The sequence below is a fragment of the Dromiciops gliroides genome, chromosome 2 (genome assembly GCF_019393635.1).
Source record: "Dromiciops gliroides isolate mDroGli1 chromosome 2, mDroGli1.pri, whole genome shotgun sequence".
Taxonomy (NCBI): Eukaryota; Metazoa; Chordata; class Mammalia; order Microbiotheria; family Microbiotheriidae; genus Dromiciops; species Dromiciops gliroides.
The window spans coordinates 656,363,391-656,385,145 of NC_057862.1; the positions used below are offsets into that span (position 1 = coordinate 656,363,391).

General features: G+C 44.5%; 1 protein-coding gene across 6 annotated transcripts in view; it reads left to right on the top strand.

The window, feature by feature from the left end:
- Positions 1-6,069, top strand: part of PDPR (pyruvate dehydrogenase phosphatase regulatory subunit) — a 41,535-nt gene extending 35,466 nt beyond the window's left edge. For all 6 annotated transcript variants that reach the window (XM_043983211.1, XM_043983209.1, XM_043983210.1 and 3 more), the window contains one exon: positions 59-6,069. In XM_043983211.1, the coding sequence (XP_043839146.1) occupies positions 59-463 (405 nt within the window). In that variant the 3' untranslated portion in view covers positions 464-6,069. The remainder of the gene's footprint in view (positions 1-58) is intronic.
- The last annotated feature ends 15,686 nt before the right edge of the window (positions 6,070-21,755 follow it).

Here is a 21,755-nt window from a genome sequence, read left to right on the forward strand (position 1 = left end):
TGTTTCTCAAGACCAAGTAATGGTGACCTACACTAAAGTCCTGTATTTTTTTTTCCAGGGAATGGATTTTATTGGTCGTGATGCCCTGTTGCAGCAAAGGCAGAATGGAGTGTACAAACGCTTCACTATGTTCATTCTTGAAGACCATGACACAGACCTGGACCTCTGGCCCTGGTGGGGAGAGCCCATTTATCGGAATGGGCAGTATGTTGGCGTGACCACCAGCAGTGCCTACAGCTTCACTCTGGAGCGCCACATCTGCCTTGGTTTTGTGCACAATTTTAATCAGGAGACTGGGGAGAAGCTAGTGGTGACCCCTGATTTCATTAACCGTGGGGAATATGAAATCGACATTGCGGGGCAACGCTTCCAGGCCAAGGCCAAACTTTACCCGTTCAGCTCCCTTTTTACTTACAAACGAAGAAAGGATGAGATAGAAATGAGTGACTTGCAGGGAAAGTAATCCTAGTAGGGAAGCCTACTGCCTTCCTCTTCACACTAGGATTACCTACTAGGATCATTTTGCCAGCTGCTTCTTCCTTCCTACATTGTTTCCTATTCTTTCTCCATTTCTTAATTATGAAGGTTATTTTCAAAATCTTGAGACTGTTTGAAACTTAGCCTACATTAACAGTTTTTAGCTTTGAAATCTTTTTCATCTTTTCTTCTTTAAGTACCCTATCCAGTACCCCCTCCACTTTCTTTCAGTCCCCCGAGCCCCCTAACCTTAGGTTGGCAGATGGCATATGGTACACTTGATAGTCTGAATAGGAACAAAGATCCATTCAGCAGCAATAGTTGCACCATTGTAGCTGCCCTTTGAAGAGCAGCAGTCTGATTCCAAGTACTTTGCTCTGTCCTTGCCACCTACAACCAAGAACACCTGATATTTGCTGGCTTCTACTTTAGCATGAACCCTTCTCTTTCTGCTCGGGCATTCTACATACCACTTCAATGGAGTGGCCAGATCTCATACCCACTAGGGCTGCATCCAGACAATGGCTCGAGGAGATGATCCTCTTAGGCAGTTCACTGGGGATACTCCGATTTACATTTTCCTCATGTACATTGTGCAGAGGGGTTTGGTGCAATGACACACTGAGCAATAGAACGATCAGCTACCTCATTGGTGTGAGACTTGGCAAGGGTTTTATTCGAGTAGTGTCAGAAAGAGGCGGCCTCCAACTTGGTGTTCGGGTTCTCTCTTTTAAGGAGCAATTGAAGAGATGTGCCCAGGGACGGTATCCCCGTCAATGAATGTCAAAGATGCTGTTTTTCTTTCTCAAAAGTTTAGTCCCCCCTTCTTGATTTTCTTTTCTCCAGTTGTGCTGCACTTTCTTTTTCACTAGTTCAACCTTACTTGGCCTGTCTGTAGTAATAAAAGCTTCTGATCCTTTGAGGGAAAATCAGCTGGAATTATCTGTGTGTGAGTCCAGTAGTTACACCTTGCCAGCCATGCCAAGTAATAGCCATACGTTTGATCCACTTTGCTCCATTGAAGAGGGAAGTATCCTCTCCAGTAACTTGAGCCTGCCTTCCCATCCTCTTCTCCCTCTAGGGAATCACTCCATTACTCATTCAGTTGTCTTATTTCTACTCCCGTAGCTGAGTCAAGGCTGGGAAAACGGAGCAGGAGGAGAGGAGTGTCTCACAACCAAAGAACAAAACAACAGATAGAACTGTTAGGAAAGACTTTCGAGACCAGAGTCTGGGAGTTGGGAGGAAGGTGGAAGAGCAAACATGGGCAGAAGGGCTTTTCTGGAGTGATATTCCAAAGGCCAGGCAGAGCATGTTTTACTTGGTCTTGAGGATGGTACCATTGGATATGGGTAGCATGCTGCTCCTATCTGGAGATTTTGCACTAATTTAAGTTCTTTCTTTGTACATAGAAGTTTGGACTTTCCAGGATTGTATGTATGCGTGTCTCTTTCCCCTAAGAGAGGCCTCGCCCACCCCCTTCCCAGCAGGGGTCGATAAAGTTTAGCAGTTGCATTATGACATCGCTTCACTGCTTGGAAAGAAAAATAGAAAAGAGGCAGCTGTGCAGTCATCCCAAAAGCATTCAGTTAGAAACTTATCTGGCAAAAAGGATACTTGGCTTGCTTGTTTTTTTAGTTACTGTTCCTCCTCATATCCCTGGGCAGGAAGGAGCATCCCCTTCTCACAGATAAGAAAACCCAAGGAGGGGAGAAACCAGAATGGGCCAGCGGGGGACTCCCCCACCCCCATACTTTGGCCTCCTAGTCTGCTGTGCTTGTCTTTAAAATCAGTCCACTTCTTTTCATTTGGAGGGAGGTCCAGACCACCTTTAGTTGGGGCTTCTGAAGACCAAGACGTTATTTTTTCAGTAATTTGGGATTTTCCCTTTGTCCAGCTGTAGGAAAGGCTTCTTAGGGAGTGAAATCTGAGATGCTTGTTCATTTGGGTGCAGGCTTCTTGTGGAACAGATTCAGGGCCAGGAGTGGCTAGTGGACCCGTCCATGGCAGAACAGGTTAGCTCCCTTGGAACAAAAAGGCCTCGTGGACATGATCCTGTTAAAAGGAGATCTAGGGGGCAGCTAGGTGGCAAAGTGGATAGAGCACCGGCCCTGGAGTCAGGAGGACCTGAGTTCATATCTGGCCTCAGACACTTAACACTTACTAGCTGTGTAACCCTGGGCAAGTCACTTAACCCCCATTGCCTCACCAAAAAAAAAAAAAGAGAGATCTGGATCCCAAGGGCTCAAGATGGCCAAAGCATCATCTCACCCCACTGTCCCATCAGACTGCCCCTGGCTCAGGGCGTCTGAGGGAGCTTGGTGCTGTCTGTGCAGAGAGAGTTCAGCTCAGCTCTTGGGTTAACAGGCTGTGCTCCAGCAGCAACAAAGTCAGTCCAACCAGAGTCTTCTGAGGTTCCCCTTCAGTTTGGGTGTGGTCACGTCCTTCTTGGTTATCTTCCTTTTTGCAAATGCACCAATGTTCTCTCAGGTACAGAGAACATTTGGGGCTCACGTGAACACACACGGTTGCATGTCTTCTGCGAGCCTCCTTTCCATTCAGGCCTGTGCATCTGGGTCTGCCTTCTTGTTGCATAAGTCATTTGCTTTGGGAATCTGAACTTCAGCCAGAGGGTATTCGGTTTGCTTGGCAGATTCCTCTCGCTGTGCTAAGAGGCTAAGAGACACTGAGGTCAAGGAACAGGATGACTTACTAGTGCAGAAAGGTTTGAAAAGACAAAGTACTTTGTGATTCAGAGTGAATTTTACTGACTCATCACAATCATAGAATTGAATATTGCTTGCTGTGGTAAATCAGTCTCTTGATGGAAGCTGGGAAGGGTTTAAGGAAAACAAGTTGCTTAATCTTTTCTGGATAGTTTGACTGCTATCAGTATCCCAGATTGTTGGCAACAAGTGCACTGTGATGACAAAATGAAGTCCCTGCAATAGAACCCCTTTCTTCTTCCCAGAGTAGCTCAATTCTTAGTCACTCTCTGGAGGAATGTTCTTTACTTTTGCATTAGTGCACAGACTGGTACATCATTTATATCTTGATGTATTCAGAGAGATCAGATGACAACAAATAACGTGTGTGACCTATACTTATGTTATCACTAAAATGCAGAGATTGTATTTGTCTTAACTTTTCTGATAGAGGAAGAGAGAACAATGTCCTTTTGACCTGGACTAAGGTCTCTAGGCTAATAAGGGTTTCTACTTCCATGAACCGAAGTGTGGGTATAAAATCCATTGGAACCTGAAAGAAGATCCACATGAGCAGGGTGTTTGTGCCCCACAATCAATAATTATATGTAGTCTCTAGTATTTCACACTCATTCTCTGTGTCATAAGATGAACTTTCAAGATTCATTGCTCTGAAAATATCCCGGCTTTCAGGTATTTGGACACTCTTAAGTCTTTAATTGTTAAAGAAAACATCATAATTACTGTATCAGATTGAATGAAAGTTCACATTTGTGCAATTAACTTTTTTTCTGTGCAGAAGACATGGGCCAAGCATTCTCCAAAAGGCTTTGCTTATCTAAACAGATGGGATTATAATCTAATGCTCTGTACTCACAGGCTTCTAGTGCCACAAAGCCCCTCATTTTTTTCCTTAAATGTTTTATCATAGTCACACTTGTTATTTTGAGAGTTCCTCCCTCACCCTCACGCCTTTTTCCCCTGCACACTAAGATTCCAGGAACTTTTGTCACTCCCTTACCCCCAGTTATGACTAAATCCTAAGAAGAAATTTGGCCTGTCTATTAAGGAACACCACTTGTATTGATTCTGGGTGGGGGCAGGGAGGAAATGGTTTTGTTTACGTGTTAGCATCAAATTTTTGGTGAGTGCACAATTTCTCAGGTATGTTACTAAGAAACAAGACAACCTTGAACCTCGAGAGCTGCGTAGTTATTAGACAATCCCAGTGCTAGCCAGGTTTCCTTGAATTGGTGTATGAGCTTTTGTGTCGCAGCCACATCAGGCTGAAACAACGACTACCATGTTGTTCTCTGATTTAATGACATAATTCTGAAATTGGCACAACAGGCACTTTTTTTTTTCCAGAAGAATAGAACCAAGTAGTTTAAATTTTGTAACCCCCAACACAGTTCCCCACAGTACTCTAAGGTCATTCTTATGTTTTTTCCTAGAAGACGCTGTTGCTTTACTTACTGTCTCTTCTTGTTTCAGAAAGAGAAATACCCTTGACCTTTGTGTGATCACATTAACCCCAGGTAATAGGGGGATAAAGGTATAATTGGTTATGCCAGGCGTGGGCGGGCAGCTGTCCTCTTCCTTGACCATCAAACTTAAGGACTTTGGCAGTTCCCCTAAATGGCACAACTGTTAAAGGTGAATCCATCAATAATCTCTTGGTACCATCTCTGTCCCTCCTACAGCATGGAGAGTACAGCTCTCCAGCTAAGTAGAAGCAGGTAAGTTTTCTCAGTAGTAAGGCATGAATATCATTTTGATCTCTCTTGGGCTGCCTCTTTACACACTATAGTCCACAAGGGGGCTTTTAAGAGACGCAAGGTACAAGTTCTGTTGATGGCTAATAGAAAGGGCTCCCTCTTGATATCAGTGTCGTGATACGGAGACTCCCTGGCAGGAAAGCATCATCTAGCCTGTTTTCTGCCAGATGGCTTTAGAATAAACAAGTTGCCCCATACCCATCATCTAACCCCACAACAAAAATACGGTAAAATGAGTTTTGAAATCTACCCGTCTTGTTATAAAACTCAGTTAAGTAATGAACCTGCTCCGTGTCTTCAGAACCCCAACCATCACCGAGTTGGGCCCTTGGTTTAAGGTGCTAAAATCACTAGGCTCCTTTCGTGAATGAGGGCTTTGCCTTTTAGTCGTTCTTTGCTGGTCTTTTCTCCATCGAGCACCAGAGCTACCCTTTGGGTGGTCTGTCAAGTTGGGCAAAATGAGACACACCTTCTTGGACCACTTTGCTTATTCTCTGTGAACATCCCTACGTTTCATTCTTCAGCCTTCTCCTGCCTGCTCCTAAGGACGTGGCTGACTCTGTTATGAGAACCGGCCAGTGTTTCCCCTACAGACAAGAATGAGCACGCAAAAAGCTTGCGCTCTCGTCGCTATTTTCTAGTGCCTTACACGGGGGAGGTGGCCAGCACAGAAACTCCATTTCATTCTGAGTCTCCATGTACCTTCCTCCTCATAGCCACGTTGCTCCATAGCAGGAAGAAAAAAGCTTTCCACAGATGTATTTGAATGAACATTGTTCTAGGAGCACAATTCATGCTTGAACTATCCCTTGGTCATATAAAATACCATTGTAATTACTGTAAAGTATCGTATTACATTTCATTTGTGCAGAGCGGTGAAACCCAGCCATGTCCGGCAGGCTTAGAGTGAGAACATGATCCCCAAAACACAAAGCACTTTAGCAAATTGGAATCCTTTGGTCCACTGACTTGTGGACCCTGTCCACAAGGCTGGGTTAGCTGAACATTGTGCACTGTGCTTATATGGAGTTGTATTTCAATGAAGATTTTCTGGTCTGTTCACATATCACAATGTTTCTTTATGAATAAACAAGCATTTAATTACTCTAGCCCTAGTGCCTGGTGGAATGATTTCTCTCTTGACCTGGTATACATATCTAGGACAATTCCATATTATTGAGGTGCCCTCCGAGCTCTTAGAGCAGTGGAGGAGGAGTGTTGAGACTCAGAATGGGGAGAAGTCCTTGATTCGAATTCTGCCTTTTGGCACTTGCCACATGACCCTTCTCTGAGGCTCAACATCTTTTGTACAATGGGGATAAAAATACTTGCTTCACAATGTTGTTGGAAGGATCTAACGAGGGGTCAGAGTGCTTTGTGTACTTTGAAGCATCGTATAAATGCCAGTGATTGGTTATGCCAGTGGGCCACAGGCTGTGGAGATTCCTACCAAGTTGGTGTGAGAAAATAATTAATAATGGATTTCTTGGGGGTAGCTAGGTCAGAAGGACCTGAGACACTCAGACCTCAGACACTTAACACTTACTTGCTGTGTGACCCTGGGCAAGTCACTTAACCCCAATTGCCTCACACACACACACAAAAAGAATAATGGATTTCTTGGGGGACCCAGAGATCAGTCCTTTCTCTCCCCTTCCTCCCCATACCAGAAAGTCCTGTTCTTATCTGGGACAAACCTATGGAAACAAAAGACAGAAATGGAGACTCTTACTAGCTTAGTGAAGGATTGATGAGATCAGATAGATGATGGACTTTGCCTAGAGGAACTTGAGGAGGGTCTTTTTCAATTCACATTCTTCCTGATGTCATCTGTAGAGTTCATTTTAATGTAGACCACCCTCAAGTCATGTCAACCAATGGAATTGAGTGATGCTAACCAATTAGCTTTGATCACTCTATAATGACTCACCTCTACCTAAAGAGGATAAAAATTGGAAGAGGCCATGATCTCTCTCTCTTGGCATTTGTGTGCTCTTGGCTTGGCCCTCTCTTTTAGGACAGCATAGGTCTGACGGCCAGAGACCCTGAGAAGTTAGGGAGACACTTGGTCAAGCCTTTGCTGGTATATATAGTAATATTAGTTAATAAAGGCTTGTTGCCAAAACTGGTTTCAATAGCCATAGCAATTAATTTAAAAACCAGTTTTAGCTTAATTTAAAAAAGTTTATTGGTGAGCCACATACCTGAAACTTCTGATTTTAATCTTCAGTCTTCTGGGTAAGAACCTCTGCCTATATGTCTGCCCCTATTTTTGATGTTTTGGGTCCATGCCTGTCTGTTTAAATTTTCATGTGCTTTTATGCCTGCTTCTGTCTAAATATTTGGGGAATTTCACTCTCAAACTGTCTGATTTAGCCTTCAGAATGCAGAGAGATTTGGACTTTGCCTTAACAAGCCAAGCCCAAACCCTTTTACAGAATAAGTTCATAAGAAGATTTAGTTAGGTTATCTGTAGAAAGGGTGATTTAAAATTATATGTAATGGGGGCCAAACAGTAAAAAGTATGTACCTGGGGGGGGGGTGGGCAGCTAGATGGTGCAGTGGATAAAGCACCTGTCCTGGATTCAGGAGGACCTGAGTTCAAATCAGGCCTCAGATACTTGACACTTACTGGCAATGTGACCTTGGGCAAGTCACTTAACCCTCATTGCCCTGCCAAAAAACCCAAAACAAACAAAAATGTACCCCAAGGAACCCCCTTAGAAAAAATCCTTATAGAATGAGATTGGGGCTCTTTACTAATCAAACCAGGAATGAAAAAGAAGCAGTTTATTAAACTCTGTTACACCTGGTATGAAACTTATGTTAACTTATCAAGGGGACCTTTGTGGTTTAAATATGATTCTGTTAATTATCAGACGCTGAGGGATTTAAAATTAGTCATAGGGAACAGAGCTCCCAAAGAATTGGTTTACTGGTCTCTCTGGAGCAGATTAATGGACTGGGAGACCATGCATGGGAACACGGGCCCAGCTTCTCCCCCAGCCTCCCGACTAGAGCTGTGTCAGATTGGGCTTCCACCTTCCCAATCTGCCTCAACTCCTCGGGCATCTCACTGGACTCATCTTCCTCTTCCTTCACCTCCAAAGCCTTACGCCATAGCCTCCATTTTACCATTCTTTTTATGACTTCCCACTTAATCGTCCTAATCCCTCCTCTGTCCCCGACCCCTCTCTACTTGCTGAATTTCCTCCTTCTCCCGAAGTGGCCTCAGCTCTTCCTCTTGGCATGGCCAAGACAATATCTCTGATTCAGCCTACTCCACCCTGCTGCTCTTCTGAGGCACTAGATTGCTGCCCTACAGTTGCTCCCCTCACTGGCACCCCCATGACTTCAATAGCCATGAGGCCACCTTTTACTACTGATCCTTCCTGTTCCTGGTCTTCTCTTGTATCCTCTAAATCAATCTCAACTGAGATTCTAGCTTTCTAGAGGAAAGAGAAACCAAGTATGTGGAAGAGATATCCCTAAATTTGATGAAGATCCAGCAACAGTTGTAAGCCATTTTTTTTTTTAGTGAGGCAATTGGGGTTAAGTGACTTGCCCAGGGTCACACAGCTAGTAAGTGTTATGTGTCTGAGGCCAGATTTGAACTCAGGTACTCCTGACTCCAGGGCCGGTGCTCTATCCACTGCGCCACCTAGCTGCCCCTGTAAGCCATTTTCAAGCAATATTTAGGAGATTCCAGTCCACTTGGGGTGATGTAACAGATCTCATGCAAACATTATTTTCCCCAGGAGAAAGAGCAGATATAGAAACTGAAAACTCCTTAGTAATTACAGGGAGGCAGCTACATGCTGGCCTTTAGAAGATCCTAACTGGGACCCCAATTTCCCTAAGCATTTTTTTTTTTTTGCAGGGCAGTGGGGGTTAAGTGACTTGCCCAGGGTCACACAGCTAGTAAGTGTCAAGTGTCTGAGGTTGGATTTGAACTCAAGTACTCCTGAATCCAGGGCCCGTGCTTTATCCACTGCGCCACCTAGCTGCCCCCCTAAACATTTTAATAAATTAAAAGAGGCAAGATAAACATTGTTAAAAGCAATGGAATTACTTTTAGGTCTTTTTCCCAAAGAAATCATGGAAGGGGGAAAGGGACCCACATGTACAAAAATATAGCTGCTCTTTATGTGGTAGCAAGGAATTGGAAGTTGAGGGGGTGCCCATCAATTGGGGAATGGCTGGACAAGTTGTGGTATATGAATACAATGGAATACTATTGTGCTGTAAGAAACGATGAGCAGGAGGAGTTCAGAGATACCTGGAGGGTCTTGCATGAGCTGATGATGAGTGAGATGAGCAGAACCAGAAAAACATTGTACACAGTAACATCAACATTGAGTGTTGACCTACTGTGATGGACTATATTCTTCTCACCAATGCAATGGTACAGAAGAGTTCCAGGGAACTCATGATAGAAGAGGATCTCCAAATCCAAGAAAAAAAAAAAAAGAACTGTGGAGTATAGATGCTGATTGAACCATACTATTTCTTTTGTTTTGGGTGCTGTTGTTTTTTTTTTTTCTATTTTGAGGTTTTGCATCACTGCTCTGATTTTTTCTCTTGTAACAGGATTAATGCATAAATAGGATTAATGTTATTATGTGTATATATATATGTGTGTGTATATATATATATATCTATATGTGTATGTATATAGATATATAGATATAACCTATTTCAGATTACCTGCTGTCTAGGGGAGGGGGGAGGGAGGGGAGGGAGGGAGAAAAATCTAAAATTGTTAGCTTGTATAAACAAAAGTTGAGAACTATCTTTACATGTAACAGAAAAAATAAAATACCTTATATGTAAAAAAAAAAAGCAATGGAATTATGTGCTAGCAAAACAATTGGCAAAAATTTCTAGACACAGCTCAGGAAGTTAATGAAAGGCCTAATGGATTTTATGATAGATTATGTAAGAGTGCCAAGTAATATGCTGGATAAGATCCGTTAAATCTTAGAGATGCACATTTCATTTGTTGTCATTTTATAAATAAATCTTTACCAGAAATAAAGAGGTATTTTGAAAGTCATTGTCCAGGATGGAATATTATTAACTAATATTAATATATAGACCAGCAAAGGATTGACTATGTGTCTCTCTAACTTCTCAGGGTCTCAGACCATCAGACCTGTGCTGTCCTAAGAGGGAGGGTCAAGCCAAGAGCACACAAACACCCTAGAGTGCCAGGAGTGGAGTGAGAGGCCTCCAAGCCTCTTTCTATCTTTAAAAATGATTCTGTGAGGGGGCAGCTAGGTGGCGCAGTGGATAGGGCACTGGCCCTGGAGTCAGGAGTACCTGAGTTCAAATCTAGCTTCAGACACTTGACACTTACTAGCTGTGTGACCCTGGGCAAGTCACTTAACCCCAATTGCCTCACTAAAAAAAAAAAAAAAAGATTCTGTGACCTAAATACTTGAAAGAGCTTTAGACATTGTGCCTGGGTATTTCAGTGACTTACACATGTATTTATTGATGGGTGGAGAAAGGACAAAATTAGTCCCAGTATTTTGGGAATTTACTTTTTAAAATTCTCAGGCAAAGGGTGTGACCTTCTTTGAGAGGAAATACATGATTGTGCCCAGAATTGCTGCCCATCCTGCATTCGGTTCAGCATGCCAACTGGTATAGTGCTAGGTTGAAATAACCTTCCAGCTATTTCCACAAATTATCTCTGTAAGTAAGGTATATATGCTGGTAATAAACCTGAAAATCTTTAACCCTACTGGTCTTTCTCATGGTTCCCTGAGTCAGTGTGAGGCTCTTTTTTTCTCGGCTGTCCCCTAGGTTTAGCATTAGGCAAAATTGCCCCAATGCCAGATGCTGGTGGTGATAGACAGAAGAAAGATAGAATCTGCTTATCTCCTTTGTTATCCTAAAAAGAAACCAGCAGGTGGCACCATTTGCACGTAAATTGAGAGGACCAGAGTGTGACCACCGAGGAAAATTAGAAACCTGAACCAAGGAAACCCAGTTTGCTCTAGCTAAGGGAAATGGTCTGGCCCATCAAAGAAAGCCTGTTGAACTGTGTTAGGGGTACACTCCTCTTTGGCTTTTTTTGGTTTTGGTTTGGTTTTGGTTTTTTGGTGAGGCAGTTGGGGTTAAGTGACTTGCCCAGGGTCACACAGCTAGTACGTGTCAAGGGTTTGAGGTCGGATTTGAACTCAGGTCCTCCTGACTCCAGGGCCGGTGCTCTATCCACTGCATCACCCAGCTGCCCCTGGGGAAGGCTTCTTATAGGAGTAGCATTTTGTTCATTCTCTAAGAGGACCAATGACATCAGGAGGGTGGGATCCTGATTTGGAAGTTAATTGGATTTAAGTGAGGCAAGACTGTGCAAAGTCATCAGCCTCACTCTCCTCCAGAGCCATCTGGGTCCAGTGACAAGACAAAGGTCAGGATGACTGGTTTCAAATTTTGTTTCCATACCTGTTGTCATGGGGTGCAGAGCACCCCAGAAGTTCTCTGGGGCACATCAAGGAAGCTTCTCCTAGAGAAACTAAACCAGAGGACAGATAACACCTAGAGAGATAAGCTGAACCAAATCGGACTGATCTAGCTTGGGATTCCTACCCTTCGTTCTGGTCTCCCTTACCCTAGGGAGATAAATTTGGGTGTGGCTGCGGCCTTTGTGTTATGAAAAGGGATCTGTAGCCACCCCTCACCCAATTCCTCTAGTCACTACCAGTGGGGGATGGTCCTCCACTCCTCACCCAATTCCCCCAGCTACCACAAGTAGGGGATGGTCCTGCCTCACTAAAGGAACTTTTCACGGGCAGATGGTCCACCCCCATCAGGCCTCTATAAAAGTACTTTCCAGTCTCCTGTTCGGGGAGATTTGGTACCTCTGAGCTATGTGCTTTATGCCAATCTCCCCATGAAAAGTCCAAGGATTTCTTTTATGGTTTCCCTCCCCCCACCCTTTCCTTCCCTTGCTCCTAAATAAACTACCACCTTATTCTAACTACTTTTGTGTGCAAGAGGGTGTAATTCTTTAAAGAGGAATTCCTAAGAACCCCAACTCCTACCCCAACCCCGTACCCCATTTCCCACTATATCACTGTCTTCCTATGAAAAAACCCCAGATCAGAGAACTGCTAGGGGAAAACATAGTAGCAGAGTATTTATCCCAAGAACAAGCAGGCACAAATCATGCAGAGACCCCTTCCAAAGAAGAAGCTCAAAGACTCCCTCTGAGGATATATAAGATTTCTTTGCTCGCTGGTTACAGGGTGTTATCAGTTTCATTAGCATGATACAAATCAAGCTAAAAGCAAATACTATAACAAGAACGGACAATCGACAGAATACAAATCAGTTGAACGCTTTCAGTTATAACAAGAATGTAGGAAATACCAATCAATTTAATAGTTTGCCTTAACAGAAACACTGTGATAAAATTATGATTCCCCAAAAATGGGGTTTGGCAAGGATGAGGATGCCCAGATGTTTTTTGTTTTTTTTTTTAGTGAGGCAATTGGGGTTAAGTGACTTGCCCAGGGTCACACAGCTAGTAAGTGTCAAGTGTTTGAGGCTGGATTTGAACTCAGGTACTCCTGACTCCAGAGCCGGTGTTCTATCCACTGCGCCACCTAGCTGCCCTGCCCAGATGTTTTTAAAGATAGGGACTAACTCTCCTGGGGAAAGAAGTCGGCAGATAGGGACTTACCTGCTAGCTATCTGGGTTCAGTTTGAAGTTCAGTCCAAGGGCATTTTGTTCCTATTAATCCAAGGTTTCATAAAATCCTTTTGGATAATAAGGCAGCTCCATCAAATCCAGGTGGTCCATACATTCATCATAACACTGGAGATGGCCCCCATGTAGAATTTTAGGATTTGAAGGAGACCAGGGGGGGTCAGTTGTTGAACGGGAGCTGGGGGAGCATCCCAGTCATGGGGAAGAGCCAGAGAAAATGCCCAGAACCAAGAGATGGAGCGTCTTGGTGAAACAGCCAGGTGGCCTGTGTCACTGGGTCTAAGAGTGTGTTTTGGGGAGTAAGGGATAAGAAGACTAGAAAAGTAAGAGAGGGGATTAGGTTATGAAAGGTTTTAAATGTCAAATGGAGCATTTTGTATTGGTTCCTGGAGGTAACAGGGAGCCACTGAAGTTTACTGCATAGGAGATGGGGTAGTGACATGATCAGATCTATGCTTTAAGAATAGGTCTTTGGCGGGGCAGCTAGGTGGCGCAGTGGACAGAGCACTGGCCCTGGATTCAGGAGGACCTGAGTTCAAATCCAGCCTCAGACACTTGACACTTACTAGCTGTGTGACCCTGGGCAAGTCACTTAATCCTCATTGCCCTGCCAACACACACACACACACACACACACACACACACACACGCACACACACAAGAATAGGTCTTTGGTAGCTGAATGGAGGATGGATTGGAGTGGGGAGAAACTAGGGACAAGCAGACCCTCCAGTGGCTATTGTCATAGTCCAGGTGTGAGGTGATGAGGGTCTGGACCACAGAGTTGGCAGTGACAGAGGAGAGAAGGGGGCATATTTGAGAGATTTTACAAAGCTGAGATTGACAGGCCTTGGCAACAGCTTAGATTTGGGGGATGAGAGACAGGAGTGAGTCAAGGATGACTCCTAGGTTGGGAGTCTGTTGAACTGGGAGGATGGTGGTGCCCTCAACAGCAATAGATAAGGTAGGAAGAGGGGAGGGTTTAGGGGAAAGATAATGAGTTCTGTTTTGGACATACTGAGTTTAAGAGGTCAAGACAAAGCTTGAGAAAAGGCCATTGGACATGTCCATTAGGAGACTGTTAATAACTCTGGAGAAAGCAGCTTCACTGGAGTGATAGAGTGGGAAGTCATATTGTAAGGGGTTAAGAAGAGAGAGGAGAGGAATTGGAAGCACCTCTTGTAGACACCTTTTTCAGTTTAGCTACATAGGACAAGTTAGCAGGGAAGGCAGGATCAAGTGAGGGTTTCTTCAGAATGGAGACAGGGGCATGTTTATTTATAGGCAGTAGGAAATGAGCCAGTGGGGGGGGGTCGAAGATTGAAAAATAAGTGAAAGAGTGGGGATCGCAGAGGGGGAGGAGACAATGGCATGAGATTCCTTGTATAGGTAGAGGGATTAGCCTCAGCCAGGAGTAAGGATATTTCATCATGGTAGAAAGGTGTGAAGGAGGAAAGTGGCAGAAGACACCTGAGTGATAGATGAGGAAGAGGAGAGAAGAGGAAGCTCACCACAAATGACTTCATTTTTTTCCCCTGTAAAATTGGGGGGGGCAGGGCAATGAGGGTTAAGTGACTTGCCCAGGGTCACACAGCTAGTAAGTGTCAAGTGTCTGAGGCCAAATTTGAACTCAAGTCCTCCAGAATCCAGGGCCGCTGTTTTATCCACTGCGCCAAGTAGCTTCCCCTGTAAAATGTGAGGCAAGGTTCACACCTGAGAGAGTGGTGGTGGTGGTGGGGGGACAGGGAGCCCCTGAAGGTTTGAGGACATGAGAAAGTTCAGGAGCTGCTGTGGAAACTGGGAGAGTTAGTGGATAGGGGATATCTAGTAGGATTGCCGAGCAGTGGAGAGTGCCTAACTGAGGTCATGTAACCTAAATTTTCAGGGTTAGTGATTTTCTCCACTTTTCTTCTGCTGCCTGTGTGGAGAAAGTGATCAGGGTGGGAAGCATGACCTCTGCTCCTTCCTAGCTGCCAACCAAGATGTTCCTGAAAATAGGAGCTTGGCTTTGTTGCCAGTTTAATCCTGGGAAGAGTGCAAGTGAGTTCGATGTAAACTGAAGAAACTGAGATTTTTCCTGTGCTGAGGTAGATGCCTCTCTCACAGCCCTGCAGGAGACCCCCACCCCCTGCATCTATGTACCATCTGATTTTCTAGGGTACAGAGTGTGTAGCCTCATGTTTTCTTTTCTGTTGCCCCAGGGTAGCCTCGCACACTCTGCCCGGTTGTGGTCTCTGGGCCGGCTCCCCTAGGAGAGCTGCTTAAACACCCTCCCTTTCTTCCTGTAAGTCTGGGATGGCCAAGACACAAAGCACCTATACAGGGATGGACTGGACCTGCCTCCTGAATCTCGGTTTGGCTTGGACATCTCAGGAACTGAAGCTTAACTTGCTCTGGCACTGAGCCCTTCTCTGGCTGGTCCCCAAAAGATGCTGGTTGCTGCTGATTGAAGGATCAAGAGAAGCCACCCTCCTTGCTTAACCAATGAATGAGGCTTGCTGTTTGTTGGGCCCAGGAAGACTTTTGCTACAGTAGCAGACCCTACCTTTGCCATAATGGTCATCTTTTTCCTACCCCATGCCACCCAAATGACTAAATGATTTCATCTTAGCTAAGGCATGATTGAGAGGGACCCAAATGTCATCACGACCCTCTAGAGGACCTGGTTAGGGGTGGGGGGGAAGCCCTTTCCTTCCCACCCAAACCAGCTGCTTTTTTTTCTTAGCTGCTTTTCAATCCCCTCTCTCCTGCTGTCTCAGTTCCCCAACAGATCCCTAGGGGAGTTGACAACAAGATCAAGAGTGGCAAAAGGGGCAGCTAGGTGGCACAGTGGATAGAGCACCAGCCCTGGAGTTGGGAGTACCTGAGTTCAAATCCGGCCTCAGACACTTAACACTTACTAGCTGTGTGACCCTGGGCAAGTCACTTAACCCCAATTGCCTCACTGGGGGGGAAAAAAAAAGAGTGGCAAAAGACTGAGTGGTTGCTTCCAAAATATATGGAGAACAGAAGGAATTGTGAAGTGACCCTCAGAGTGAACAGTGTATTATGTCTTTCTTCTGTGATCAAGTAAATGTTATCCATAATTAAATAAATGTACATTGTTATTCAGTCCTGTCTAACTCTTTGTGACCCTATTTGGGGTTTTCTTGGCAAAGATACTGGAGAGGTTTGCCATTTCCTTCACCAGCTAATTTTACAGATGAGGAAACTGAGGCAAACAGGATTAAGTGACTTGCCCAGGGTGATACCCACCTCTAGGAAGAGTCTGAGGGCAGATTTGAACTCATGAAGATGAGTCTTCCTGATTCTGAGCCCAGTGCTCTATCCACTTTGACACCTAGCTGCCCTTTAACCTACCAAAGCTACTAATTATTGTTCTATTTAACCCCACTCTTTCTCGGCAAAACTAAAAAAAAATTTGTCTACACTTTGTGCCTCTACCTCCTCTCTTCTCATTCTCCAATAAAACCTCTGCAATCCAGCTTCTCTCCTCACCACTTAACTGAAACTTCTCTCTCCAATGTGGCCAGTGCTCTCTTAATGGCTAAATTTAATATCTTTTTCTCATCCCTCATCCTTCTTGGCTTCCTGACACATTTGATGCAGGGACCCAGAAGAAAATTTCCTAAAACTCCAAGGAGATTGCTTATGGTACAAGGACCCCCTAAAAGGATTTGAGTGTGCCCACTGTGGAAAAAGACACCTAGAGATTTTGTTTGGATTTCCTATGTATTTCAGGGATCTCTGGAGAAAATAGGGGTTCACTTTTGTTGTTTCAGGAACCCAGAGGGATTTTTTTTTTTTAGTGAGGCAATTGGGGTTAAGTGACCCACCCAGGGTCACTCAGCTGGTAAGTGTTAAGTGTCTGAGACCGGATTTGAACTCAGGTACTCCTGACTCCAGGGCTGGTGCTCTATCCACTGCGCCACCCAGCTTCCCCAACCCAGAGGGATTTTAAGATTTTGAGTTCCAATATTTTCTGCCTCTCTCCCTCCCTTGTCTCCTCCCCAAGACAAGAAGCAATCTGATATAGGTTATACATATGCAATCACATTAAACATATTTCCACATTAGTCATGTTGTGAAAGAAGAAACAGAGCAAAAGGGAAGAAAAACATGAAAAAAAAAACCCACAAAAGTGAACATAGTATGCTTTGATCTGCCTTCAGACTCCACCCATTCTTTCTGTGAATGTGGAGAGCATTTTCCATCATGAGTCTTTTGGAATTGTCTTGGAGCATTGCATTGCTGAGAAGAGCTAAGTCTATTACATTGATCATCAAACAATGTTGCTATTACTGTGTACAATGTTCTTCTGGTTCTGCTCACCTCACCCAGCATCAGTTCATGTAAGTATTTCCAGGTTTTTCTGAAATTTTCCTGCTCATCATTCTTACAGCACAATAGTATTCCATTACATTCATATATCCCAACTTGTTTGGCTATTTCCCAATGGATGGGCATTAGAGGGGTGTGCTCTTAATATAGGAGTTCTTAACCTCTTTTGTGTCATAAACCCTCTTTGCTCTCTGAAGACTGTGGTGCCCTTCTCAGGATAACATTTAAAAAAAAAATTTTTTTTTTGAGAGGCAATGGAGGGGGGGGCAGTTACGTGGTGCAGTGGATAAAGCACCAGCCCTGGATTCAGGAGTACCTGAGTTCAAATCCAGCCTCAGACACTTAACACTTACTAGCTGTGTGACCCTGGGCAAGTCACTTAACCCCCAGTGCTCCACAAAAAAAAAAAAAAAAAAGAGAGAGGCAATGGGGGTTAAGTGACTTGCCCAGGGTCACACAGCTAGTAAGTGTTAAGTGTCTGAGGCCGGATTTGAACTCAGGTACTCCTGAATCCAGGGCTGGTGCTTTATCCACTGTACCACCTAGCTGCTCCAGGATAACGTTTTTAAAGCATAAAATAAAACGCATAGCATTATAAAGAAAACCAGTTATATTGAAATATAGTTATCAAAATATTTTTTAGAAACAAGTTCATGGAGCCTAGTTTAAAAATTTTTGCCTTAGTGGAATAGAGAAAGGGTGAGGTGTCCCAGCCAAATTAATTTGTTTTTCCCCTTGATCATGAGGAGATGACTTCCAAGGGAGTCTGGGTCCCTAATTGCCTGTGGATAAAACTCCACTCGATCTGGGGAGCTCTTTAGGGAGTGGGTTTTTCTTATGAAGTAGGAAGCTCCTTTCCTTTTGAAGTTGGTCAGTTATTAAATCTTCCCTGTGTGTCTTGGGGATGGGGGTGGGTCTAGAGTAAAGGGGCCCCTTTAGAGGGAAAAGGGGAGGGCAAAGTATCCCCGTCCTCCCTAGCCTCAGTGATGGTTTTGTGGTAGCACTTGGTGCCCGGCAGAGATCAGAGTGCAGGAAGAGGGCAAGGATGAGGACCCCAGCCCCACGTGGAGTCAGAGGACACATGTTATTACACAAGCAGCAAACCAAACTGGTTTGATTTCTCATCTGAAGGATAAGGTGGACATTTCCACTGAGGCACATTTAGTAAAGCAGATTCATGACTCTTCAAGGAACCTAGCCAAGAAACAACAGAGGTATGGGCCCCTTTGCCATATCATGTGGCTCAAAACCCGAACCCTCTTTATCTATCTGTGTCTCTCGAGGTGCTTGTGGGAAAGACCATCTTATCTAGTCAATAGTCAGTCAGTAAGCATTTATTAAGTGCCCACTATGCTTCAGGCATTATATCAAGGCTTTAGCTTCCTAAAAGCTGGCTAACTAAAAGAAATCAAAAGATCATGGCAGGAAGCACACCAGTGGGGGGCTTGCGGATTATGGCATTAGGGAAAAAAACCACAAAAAAACCTCTACCTCCATTAGAATGTAAATTCTTTGAGGGCAGGGACTGTTTTTCTTTTTGCTTTTATTTGTATTCCTAAGCACTTGGTATAGTGCCTAGAACATAGTAAATCTTATTAAATGCTTGTTTTCTCCCTCCCTCCCTTCCTTCCTTCTTTCCTTCCTCTCTTCCTTTCTTCCTTCCTTCCTCCCTTCCTTCCTCTCTTCCTCCCTCCCTCCCTTCCTTCCTTCTTTCCCTCCTTCTTTCCTTCCCTTCCTCTACCTACTTCTTCCTTGTCCAGTCTTCCATATGATTTCTTTATGCATTCTTTATTCTGATCAATCTGTCCTGTCAATTGCTCTCCATCTATAACCTTCCATCTTTCACCTTTACATAGACCATTCTCCATGTCTTGGATGTGCTTCTTCCTTCCACCTCAGAATCACCGGCTTTCTTCAGAGCCCAGCTCAGGTGACACCTCCTACACCAGTTCTTTCCTGGGCCCCCTTTCCCTTTTGAAACTAGCCTGTATTATTTTATTTTATTTTTTATTTTTTGTGGGGCAGTGAGGGTTAAGTGACTTGCCCAAGGTCACACAGCTAGTGTCAAGTGTCTGAGGCCAGATTTGAACTTGGGTCCTCCTGAATCTAGGGCCAGTGCTTTATCCAGTGCACCACCTAGCTGCCCCCGCCTGTATTATTATTATTTTTTTACATACTTTGTGTTTGTTTATGTACTTCTTGTGTCCTCCCAATAAAATGGGAGCTCTCTGAGGGCAAGGATATTTTCATTTTTGTGGATGGCACTTAGTAGGCATTTAACAAATACTTATCGATTGATTGTCAAGGAGGATCCTCCTGGAGCTAAGGCCAACTTCGATGTCCAGAGTCATTAAGGAGTCGACTCCCATCCAAAGTTGGTGCCTTAGGGAAAACTTGCTTTTCTCTCTTTTCTCCCCATCCTCACCCCTTACAAAACAAAAATGATGGCTGGTGGCAGGTATCTCGAGAGAGTCTTTTTAAACTAGTGTCTTCCAAGCATAAGCTAGTGTGGAATGAGTCTTGGCCTGGGAGTTAGGTCACTTCTGTTCTAATCCTAAACTGACCACTAAGTAGAAGCGTGGGTAAATCACTTCAACTCTCAATTTTCTCTTCTGTAAAAATAAGACAGTTGGTTAGAGTGATCTCTAAAACTCCTTTCCAGCTCTAACAGTCTATGACTCCCCTTTCCTCCCAGGAGCCCCAGAGGCCTTGTGGGGCTTGGCAGGGGAGGCCTGCTGGACCGTGCAACCTCTGCAGCTCTTGGGCCTGGGCCTTTGAAATGGTTTACTGCTCCATAAGGCAGCCTTTGTAACTCACACCCCTCCTCCCCCTGCTTCACCCCTGGCTGCTCACATCTTCCTTTCTTGGTGGACAAGGGCAGCTCTGTGTGAAGGGCAGAACCGAGGAGGGTTGAAGCAAAGGTGAAGGAGGTTGTGCTTATTGGGGTCAGAGCAGGGAGCTGAGGGTAGGAGTTAGAACTAGGGAGTGACCCGGCTCAGGTGGGCAGCAGTTATAGGATCAAAATCACAGACACAAGAGCTGGAAGAGACCTTCAAAGTCATCTTATCCAGTGGCTTTATTTTACAGATAAAAAGACTGAGGTTCAGAGGGGGACACTGATTAGGTGTCACACAGAGGTTTATTTCTTCTCCCTGATGTGATTTGTCCACAGCTATCTGTAACTCCCGTCATCACTTAGGACCGCCTATTTTGATTCCTCCCCTCTTCTAGCCCCCTCAAAGTCCTAACCCTTGGGCTAGATGGAGATCTTGTAAAGTGCTGATATTAGCATATTGCTGACTAACCATGTTCCCCATATTCCCAGATCTTTTCATTTCTCCCCCCTTTCCCATATTCCCCAACTTAACAAGCTATAGTATAGTCCTGGGTGAACTGAACCCCCTCTTCTAGCCTAAAACCAGGGTTGATATTTAGGAAGAGAATGTCATTTTCTTCCCCCAAACCCCAACCTGGTCAGGGTTTAAATGTTGGATTTTCTTCTGATGGCTCAGCTTCTCATGATCATTTTTTTTTGGTGGGGCAATGAGGGTTAAGTGACTTGCCCAGGGTCACACAGCTAGTAAGTGTCAAGTGTCTGAGGTCAGATTTGAACTCAGGTCCTCCTGAATCCAGGGCCAGTGCTTTATCCACTGCACCACCTAGCTGCCCCCTTCTCATGATCATCATTAATGGGTACAGTCCTCCTCCAGAAGTCTCTCTATAGATTTCTTCAGACCACAGCCATCACCTCTCCAACTCCACCTGCTAGGATCCAGCTTCTCTTCCCTTATCCTCGGTGGCTGGACGAGGCCATATGAACGATGGAAGTCACCCTTGGGTAGGGGAATGGAAGAAGGAAGTAAGTGAAGGTTAGCTTCTGCCGGGACTCCTCCAGAGGGACCTTGATGGATGATCCTTTGGCCCAGACTTGCTTTTGGATGTGGGACTCTTGGCCTGCTCCCTGCCCCTTCAAGGTCTTCCTGTTTCATTGAGCATGTAATGAGAGATCCCAAAGGCTGGAATGGTATTTCTGTGTTCTCTGTGGGATTAGCATCTTGGAACTGACCTTGGAATTTGGAATTTGACCTTCTAGGCAAATTTGCCTAGAAGGTCAAATTCCTGGCCTATAAAGGATCAGAGGAGCTAATCTCTAAGGGGATCAGACTTGGAAAAGACTCTCACTACCTTGAATAGTTTTGGTGGGAAGATAGGAGTCATATAGGTGGCTTGGCAGAGGCAGTCTCACCAATTCTCCGCTGATGTCTGATTCACTCCAAGGTGAGTCAGACTCATTGGCTCTTTTCTTCTTCTTCTTCCTTTTGCTGGAAGGGGGAGATGGAAGGTGGGAGTCCAACTTAATCCTTTGAGCCTCAGGTCTTAGTGACCCCCAACGAGTACCACAAAATACATGCAGACAACCAAGATATAAAGATTTCCAACTACCCCTTCTTATGTTTTTGTATGTCAAACGGATGTGGTTTTATTTATTTATTTTTTTTGGTGAGGCAATCGGGGTTAAGTGATTTGCCTAAGGTCACACAGCTAGTAAGTGTTAAGTGTCTGAGTGGATGCTGTTTTATATGTGAGGATACAATGACGATTTGTCCTGGCCTGAAGAGGTGGAAAATGTTGCAGGCAGTTACATAATGTGAGATTTAAAATTGGATATTAGATCATAAATCTCCCCTACTTAACCTTTCCCTTAATTTATCTCCCAAACTAGTAAATGGAAGC